We start from the raw sequence: 10,030 nt of genomic DNA on the forward strand, positions 1-10,030 counted from the left end.
CAGCTAGCTGTAGCTAGTACCATCAAACGTTTTTTAACATTCTAACAGGTTCCATACCTCTGTAATTGGATTAGTTTTCATCCTCCTCTTTTCTCCTCTTCTAAACTGTGCAGTTCAGGGCTTGGAAGGCCTTTTCATGGTGATAAACTCTCCAGTTTTAACCTGGATGCTAGTTCAACACTGACTCTGTCCTTTAGCTCTGCTCTGTCTCTGTCACTCACGCGCACACACACGGTACGCCAAAAAAAAAAAAAAAAACCCACCCATGTATCACTCCAGTAAACCCCAGACAGGACTGTGCTGCTGTGTCCCAGCTTTAGTCTGTATGTTCCAGGTAGAGTGGGGACCAGAAGACCACTGGAAACCACCAGTGACCACACATGACAGACTGTGTAGTGTCGTATGGTGTCACCAGCTCAAACTGCTGGAGCCAAATAAATTAATTTGATATCAATCCGACATTGACAAAGACGAAAACGAAGGGAATTGTATCCATAATTTTTATACGTTTTAGTTAGTTTTGTAAGCTCACGATACAGTTTCAGTTAGTTATCGTTTTTTTCTTTTAATTAGAGTTTTTATTAATTTCAGTTAATGAAAATGTTTTTTCAATTTTAGTTTTCGTCATTTCGTTCGTTTTCGTTAACGATAATAACCTTGCTGTGTGGTTTTACATGAATAAGTGCAGTTTAACAATATGTATTTACACACGTACATTACATTTTACAGATCACAGTGGTTCTACAAATACACACAGTAAGACATTTAATAACAGATAGAATATTGTTAAAATTGCACTTATTTTTCTTGAGAAACTTCCAGTTGTTCATAGGTTATTTGCATTTTTTGTGAAAGGATAGTTTCACAAAATAATGTAATTATACTTTTGATATTTTCCACATTAAAGCAAAGAGCTAAATTTGGAGTTGTCATTGTTTACGGGTTTTTATGCTATTATTTTACTGGTCTGACTCATTCCAGATCAAACTGGGCTGAATGTGGAACCTGAACACCCTTAACTGTTAATATGTTCAGTGTAATTTTTGCACTTTGAAAATTCATCCCACGAGCCTTATGTTTGACAGCCCTGGTTTAAATAAATCCTTAGGGAATCCTTCACTAACTTAATGGAAGCCAACCACCCAGTGTCCATGGGATTAAACACATTACACCCTTAAATAGAATGGCATTCACTGCATGTAATCCTCAACTTGGCCACTAGATGTCCTCGGTACATGTGGTCTGTTGTATATGACTGAACAACCAGATAAACAGCAATACTCTGAAGATGATCACTTCTTTATCCATGGGTTTTATTGATGTCACAAAAAACTAAACCATAAAAGTAAATCAACATTGATCTTCTACAATATCATAAACTAAAAGCTCAGTCTTTAAAACGAGTTTAATTATCAATTTATTGTTTTTTATATTCTAGATTGCATCTCATTATTATGTTTTTAGAGTCAAATATAATATATAACATTGTGGATAATTAAAATCCGCCTTATTTAATGTCATCATCAGTGTGCATTAACTAGAGTGAACATGTTTTAATTTCTAAAAAAGAGGAAACTTGATACTTAAATGATCACACACTACTAAAGGTCGCTTAGAATTATTTTATCATTCTATCAGCAGACGTGTGCCTTTGAATACCGTAACGTCTTGAATATAACTGGAAAAGTGTTTTTTTTTTTTTCCGGTGGTTTTTGGAATAATTCACTCATAGCGACAGTTGTGGTCATCGGAAGTGCGCATGCGCCAACGTGTCATTTACGGCCGCTCCGATTTACACAGTTTGTCAGAAGAACAACAATGGAAACTGGAAATTTTTACTGTTTTATAAACCCTGCCCCGGATGTTCTCGACAAGACGTGAAAAGAAGACATGTTCGAGGTTAAAAAAAAAAAAAAAAAAAAAAAGGACGTTTGGTCACCGTTCATTAACTGCGGTCAGTCCAGCTGACTCTCCTTTTTACGAAGTCAGTCCAGCCGCTCCAACATTTCCAGTGCTCCCGTATTACACACTTTACGGTAAAAACACGGAGGTGGTTGAGAAAGTCAGAGCAAGGATGCTACAGCGTGGATCATCTTCCGGTTTTCAAAATAAAATGTGGGTTATTGATGGGCAATAAACAGACGTGTCAGTGTGATTCTTCACTGGTTTTGAACCATTCTATCGTCCGCGGTGACTTGCCGTACGTGTTTGCCGGCAGCGGTGATTCAGGATACACCCCAGACCCTTTGAACAGATTAAAACATTTTGTTTCAATCTGTTCAATGAATATTTATCTTGTATTGAGCTACAATGTTAACATTTACAATGTTAATTTAATTAAAAATAGGGAAATTATTCAAATGTAATAAAAAGAGGTGTAACTCAACCAGCCCATGGAGTACTACGATCCTGCAGTGATTTGGGGTCAATAGGTCACATGACCTGTAAGCTATTGAGCTAAAATGCTAATATTTACACTAAAAAAATCATTTAAAATTGCAACAGTGTTAAAACGTCACAAAAATGACCGTAACTCATTCAGCCAGTATCCTATTACAATTCTGCAGTGATTTTGGGTCAATAGGTCACATGACCTGAAAGCTATTGAGCTAAAATGCTAATATTTACACTAAAAAATTCCTTAAAAATAGCAACAGTGTTAAAACGTCACAAAAATGACCGTAACTCATTTAGCCAGTACCGTACTACGATCCTGCAGTGATTTTGGGTCAATAGGTCACATGACCCGGAAGCTATTGAGCTAAAATGCTAATATTTACATTAAAAAAATCATTTAAAATGGTAACAGTGTTAAAACGTCACAAAACTGACCGTAACTCATTCAGCCAGTATCCTACTACAATCCTGCAGTGATTTTGGGTCAATAGGTCACATGGCCTGAAAGCTATTGAGCTAAAATGCTAATATTTACACTAAAAAAATCATTTAAAATTGCAACAGTGTTTAAAACGTCACAAAAATGACCGTAACTCATTCAGCCAGTATCCTATTACAATTCTGCAGTGATTTTGGGTCAATAGGTCACATGACCTGAAAGCTATTGAGCTAAAATGCTAATATTTACACTAAAAAATTCCTTAAAAATAGCAACAATGTTAAAACGTCACAAAAATGACCGTAACTCATTTAGCCAGTACCGTACTACGATCCTGCAGTGATTTTGGGTCAATAGGTCACATGACCCGGAAGCTATTGAGCTAAAATGCTAATATTTACACTAAAAAATTCCTTAAAAATAGCAACATTGTTCAAACGTCACAAAAATGACCGTAACTCATTTAGCCAGTACCGTACTACGATCCTGCAGTGATTTTGGGTCAATAGGTCACATGACCTGGAAGCTACTGAGCTAAAATGCTAATATTTACATTAAAAAAATCATTTAAAATGGTAACAGTGTTAAAACGTCACAAAACTGACCGTAACTCATTCAGCCAGTATCCTACTACAATCCTGCAGTGATTTTGGGTCAATAGGTCACATGGCCTGAAAGCTATTGAGCTACAATGCTAATATTTACACTAAAAAATTCCTTAAAAATAGCAACAGTGTTTAAAACGTCACAAAATGACCGTAACTCATTTAGCCAGTGCCGTACTACAATCCTGCAGTGATTTGGGTCAATAGCTCACATGACCTGCAAGCTATTGAGCTAAAATGCTAATATTTACACTAACAAATTCCTTAAAAATACCAACAGTGTAAAATGTCACAAAAATGACCGTAACTCATTTAGCCAGTACCGTACTACAATTCTGCAGTGATTTGGGTCAATCGGTCACATGACCTGGAAGCTATTGAGCTAAAATGCTAATATTTACACTAAAAAATTCCTTAAAAATACCAACAGTGTTAAAATGTCACAAAAATGACCGTAACTCATTTAGCCAGTACCGTACTACAATCCTGCAGTGATTTTGGGTCAATCGGTCACATGACCTGGAAGCTATTGAGCTAAAATGCTAATATTTACACTAAAAAATTCTTTAAAAATAGCAACATTGTTAAAATGTCACAAAAATGACCGTAACTCATTCAGCCAGTACCGTACTACGATTCTGCAGTGATTTTGGGTCAATGGGTCACATGACCTGGAAGCTATTGAGCTAAAATGCTAATATTTACATTTAAAAAATCATTTAAAATGGCAACAGTGTCAAAACGTCACAAAAATGACCGTAACTCATTCAGCCAGTATCCCACTACAATTCTGCAGTGATTTTGGGTCAATAGGTCACATGACCTGAAAGCTATTGAGCTAAAATGCTAATATTTACACTAAAAAATTCTTTAAAAATAGCAACATTGTTAAAATGTCACAAAAATGACCGTAACTCATTCAGCCAGTACCGTACTACGATTCTGCAGTGATTTTGGGTCAATGGGTCACATGACCTGGAAGCTATTGAGCTAAAATGCTAATATTTACATTAAAAAATCATTTAAAATGGCAACAGTGTCAAAACGTCACAAAAATGACCGTAACTCATTCAGCCAGTACCGTACTAAAATCCTGCAGTGATTTTGGGTCAATAGGTCACATGACCTGAAAGCTATTGAGCTAAAATGCTAATATTTACACTAAAAAATTCCTTAAAAATACCAACAGTGTTAAAACGTCACAAAAATGACCGTAACTCGTTCAGCCAGTGCCGTACTACAATCCTGCAGTGATTTGGGGTCAATAGCTCACATGACCTGCAAGCTATTGAGCTAAAATGCTAATATTTACACTAACAAATTCCTTAAAAATACCAGCAGTGTTAAAACGTCACAAAAATTACCGTAACTCATTCAGCCAGTACCGTACTACGATCTTGCAGTGATTTTGGGTCAATAGGTCACAAGACCTGGCAACTATTGGGCTAAAATGCTAATATTTACATTAAAATAATCATTTAAAATGGCAGTGAAAATATTAGCATTTTAGCTCAATAGCTTGCAGGTCATGTGACCTATTGACCCAAAATCACTGCAGAATCGTAGAAGTACACTGGCTAAATGAGTACGGTCATTTTTGTGACGTTTTAACACTGTGCTATTTTTAATGATTTTTTTTAGTGAAAATATAGCATTGTAGCTCAATAGCTTGCAGGTCATGTGACCTATTGACCCAAAATCACTGCAGGATCGTAGGACGGTACTGGCTGAACGAGTTACGGTCATTTTTGTGACATTTTAACACTGTTGCTATTTTTAAGGAATTTTTTATTGTAAATATTAGCATTTTAGCTCAATAGCTTCCAGGTCATGTGACCTATTGACCCAAAATCACTGCAGGATTTTAGTACGGTACTGGCTGAATGAGTTACGGTCATTTTAGTGATGTTTTAACACTGTTGCTATTTTTAATTATTTTTTAAATGTAAATATTAGCATTTTAGCTCAATAGCTTGCAGGTCATGTGACCTATTGACCCAAAATCACTGCAGGATTGTAGTACGTACTGGCTGAATGAGTTACGGTCATTTTGTGGACGTTTTAACACTGTTGCTATTTTTAAGGAATTTTTTTAATGTAAATATTAACATTTTAGCTCAATAGCTTCCAGGTCATGTGACCTATTGACCCAAAATCACTGCAGGATATTAGTACGGTACTGGCTGAACAAGCTACAGTCATTTTTGTGACGTTTTAACACTGTTGCTATTTTTAAGGAATTTTTTTAGTGTAAATATTAGCATTTTAGCTCAATAGCTTGCAGGTCATGTGACCTATGACCCAAAATCACTGCAGGATTGTAGTACGGTACTGGCTGAATGAGTTATGGTCATTTTTGTGACGTTTTAACACTGTTGCTATTTTTGAGGAATTTTTTAATGTAAATATTAATATTTTAGCTCAATAGCTTCCAGGTCATGTGACCTATTGACCCAAAATCACTGCAGGATATTAGTACGGTACTGGCTGAAAGAGCTACGGTCATTTTTGTGACGTTTTAACACTGTTGCTATTTTTAAGGAATTTTTTAGTGAAAATATTAGCATTTTAGCTCAATGGCTTGCAGGTCATGTGACCTATTGACCCAAAATCACTGCAGGATCGTAGTACGGTACTGGCTGAATGAGTTACAGTCATTTTTGTGACATTTTAACACTGTTGCTATTTTTAAGGAATTTTTTTTTAAATGTAAATATTAGCATTGTAGCTCAATAGCTTCCAGGTCATGTGACCTATTGACCCAAAATCACTGCAGGATTTTAGTACGGTACTGGCTGAATGAGTTACGGTCATTTTAGTGATGTTTTAACACTGTTGCTATTTTAATTATTTTTTAAATGTAAATATTAGCATTTTAGCTCAATGGCTTGCAGGTCATGTGACCTATTGACCCAAAATCACTGCAGGATTGTAGTACGGTACTGGCTGAATGAGTTACGATCATTTTTGTGACGTTTTAACACTGTTGCTATTTTTAAGGATTTTTTAATGTAAATATTAGCATTGTAGCTCAATAGCTTACAGGTCATTTGACCTATTGACCCAAAATCACTGCAGGATATAGTACGGTCCTGCTGAACAAGCTACAGTCATTTTTTGTGACGTTTTTAACACTGTTGGTATTTTTAAATTTTTTTTTAACTGTAAATATTAGCATTGTAGCTCAATAGCTTGCAGGTCATGTGACCTATGACACAAAATCACTGCAGGATTGTAATACGGTACTGGCTAAATGAGTTTACGGTCATTTTTGTGACGTTTTAACACTGTTGGTATTTTTAAGGAATTTTTTAGTGTAAATATTAGCATTTTAGCTCAATAGCTTACAGGTCATGTGACCTATTGACCCCAAATCACTGCAGGATCGTAGTACTCCATGGGCTGGTTGAGTTACCCCTCTTTTTATTACATTTGAATAATTTCCCTATTTTTAATGAAATTAACATTGTAAATGTTAACATTGTAGCTCAATACAAGATAAATATTCATTGAAGAGATTGAAACAAAATGTTTTAATCTGTTCAAAGGGTCTGGGGTGTATCCTGAATCACCGCTGCCGGCAAACACGTACGGCAAGTCACCGCGGACGATAGAATGGTTAAAAACCAGTGAAGAATCACACTGACACGTCTGTTTATTGCCCATCAATAACCCACATTTTATTTTGAAAACCGGAAGATGATCCACGCTGTAGCATCCTTGCGCTGACTTTCTCAACCACCTCCGTGTTTTTACCGTAAAGTGTGTAATACGGGAGCACTGGAAATGTTGGAGCGGCTGGACTGACTTCGTAAAAAGGAGAGTCAGCTGGACTGACCGCAGTGTTCATTAACACCCTAAGAGCATAATTAGCATTAGCATTAGCATGTCAGGTGAAACTCAACCTCAGGCTCGAAACCCACAAAATCCATCAGAGTGTCAACAAACACAATCTACAACTGTACATAATAAAGACAATACATACCCACAACACTGCAAAAACCTCAGATGTTTGCTAATGCTCCAGGATTTGATAAAGAATCACCATCTAATGCTTCTCCAAGCCACGCCCACTCATCCGCACCTGATCACTGGGCGCATAATTATCTATCACATGGTCACGTGACGGTCCATGACTTCCTGTCACCGGCATCCAGTGACGTCACCAGCAGGTGCACAAAAATAAATCAGTTCTTTTTTTTTTTTTTTTAGTTGACAATATACAAATATATAAACAACATGGCATGAGTATTAAAGAAAATACAAAGGCACAGGTGCAAAAAGGAATACATATATAATATATAAATAATAATTCAGTTTGTTAACAGACACTGTTCATAAAGTTGGAATAGTTTGGTTTTCAGACACATTTCTATCTTTGTATTCCATTTAATCACCTTTAACCAGATGTAATAATCACATACTGAGTCCAGTTACACTTTATTTATCAAATATAAATCACACTGTCACAATCATTTTGTGAGAAGAGATACAAAATATTTCATTCCAACTTTACAGGCACACATGATAAAAATATTGGCACATTTGAACATGTAAATACAAAGGGTGGATGTGTGCTATTTTTATTTCTGGTTTCAAGCCATATTTTTGGTCAGGTAAAAATTTTCAGAAACCAGATAGTTAACTGTGGTTTTATTACTATTTTTTTCTCTTATTTTTTATTTTATTTATTTTTATGGTGAGAATATCTCATCCACTTTTGGGTCGTGGCCCACCAGTTGAGAATCCCTGGTCTGGTACATATTGTACAAATTTCTGTTCTAATTGTGTTTTAATCTGTATATTTGGTATATTCATGCATTTATATGGGTGCTTCTATGAAACTGGGTTTATTTTAGTATCTGTCACTTTTCCAGCTTTTTAGACCCAATAATAAAAGAGAAATGTAGACATATTTCCCCCCAGGATGGACCTAATGATGACCTCAGAGAAATGCAACAAAAATTGTACTCTTACTCTGAGCCATCCCATAATTAATGAATTTATAATAAAAAATATTGGGTCCAAAAATAGGACCCAAATATGGACATTAAATCTCCCTAGGTGTCAGTGCATTAGCTGTGTAAACATGTAAATGCTCTTCTACAGACTCTAAACACAGACGCTGTGTTCAGTGTGTGGATCCTGGGGGTTTTTCTCATCCACACATGTGGGTTTTTCATCAGTCTCAGTCTCATTCCAGGTTTGGTGTAGAACCCATTGTGTCCACTGGTGTTACATACAGAACCTGAACATTTAAATAGAAATAGTCATTTTTGTGAAACAGTCTTTCTTGAATATTTACTTCGATTCCCAAAATGTACCTGAGAGACTAAAAAGACATTTGAAAAAATAGTAGTATGTAATTTTCGTGTCCTTTTTACCGTGTTACATGCAGATTTTTGTATAAAATAATATAAAAATAACATGAAAATGTGTTTTATCTGAAAAATACTTCCTCTTTTATTTCAATAAATCTTTCTTTTTCAAACAGACCCCCAGTGCTTCTAAACCTGCTTCCTAACATTCGTCTACGTCTGGTTTAATTTTCAGCCCCATGTCCTGTTTTTAGGAGCAGTTTCACAGAAGCACCCACAGACACTTTATTTACTGTTTTCTTTTATTTTCAGTCTTGTGATTGTGTTTGTGGTGAACGCTCTTCCTCTTCCTCCAGCGGCTCTCACTAACTTCGCCTGCATCTTGGCGCTCCTGTTCTGGCGTCCTCATCCTGACGACCTGCCGGTGTTCTTCGTCTTTCCCGCTCTGTGGGGAATGGCCGACGCCATCTGGCAGACTCAGACCAACGGTAAGCCCCTCCCACCCCGCGGCGTCGTCCTCGACCCTCCCGTTTGCGCGGTACTGACCCCCTCTGTCTCCGCCTCCAGCTCTGTACGGCATCCTCTTCCCCAGACACAAAGAGGCGGCGTTCGCCAACTACCGCATGTGGGAGTCCCTGGGCTTCGTCATCGCCTTCGCCTACAGCACCTTCCTGTGTCTGGAGTACAAACTGTACATCCTGTTGGCCGTGCTGCTGCTGACGCTGCTCACCTACCCCATAGTGGAGTACCACGAGCACAAGCACCCCACCCCCCCCATCGAGGAAGGCACCTACACCAGCGGCAGGAAGCAGGTCCAGGAAAACGACAAGGACGTCATCTGTCAGACACACCTATAGAGTAGACCACCACAGACTGCCACAGACCACCACAGACAACCACAGACCACCACATACAACCACAGACCACCACAGACAACCACAGACCACCACAGACCACCACAGACAACCACAGACCACCACATACAACCACAGACCACCACAGACAACCACAGACCACCACAGACCACCACAGACAACCACAGACAACCACAGACAACCACAGACCACCACAGACCGCCACAGACAACTACAGACCACCACAGACCGCCACAGACAACTACAGACCAGCACAGACAACCACAGACCTGCACAGACCACCACAGACCACCGTAGACCACTGTAGACCACCAAAGACCAGCACAGACCAGCACAGACCACCGTAGACCACCGTAGACCACCACAGACCACCACAGACTACCACAGACCACTGTA

The 10,030-nt window shown here is 37.9% G+C and overlaps 1 protein-coding gene across 1 annotated transcript in view; it reads left to right on the forward strand.

Moving 5' to 3' along the window:
• Positions 1–9,724, forward strand: part of LOC115415248 (protein unc-93 homolog A-like) — a 28,333-nt gene extending 18,609 nt beyond the window's left edge. The window contains exons 7-8 of the mRNA XM_030128760.1: positions 9,116–9,247; positions 9,327–9,724. Coding sequence (XP_029984620.1) covers positions 9,116–9,247; positions 9,327–9,616 — 422 coding nt within the window. The 3' untranslated portion in view covers positions 9,617–9,724. The remainder of the gene's footprint in view (positions 1–9,115; positions 9,248–9,326) is intronic.
• Positions 9,725–10,030: the final 306 nt, after the last annotated feature.

This window comes from Sphaeramia orbicularis, chromosome 24 (genome assembly GCF_902148855.1).
Source record: "Sphaeramia orbicularis chromosome 24, fSphaOr1.1, whole genome shotgun sequence".
In the NCBI taxonomy this organism is placed as follows: Eukaryota; Metazoa; Chordata; class Actinopteri; order Kurtiformes; family Apogonidae; genus Sphaeramia; species Sphaeramia orbicularis.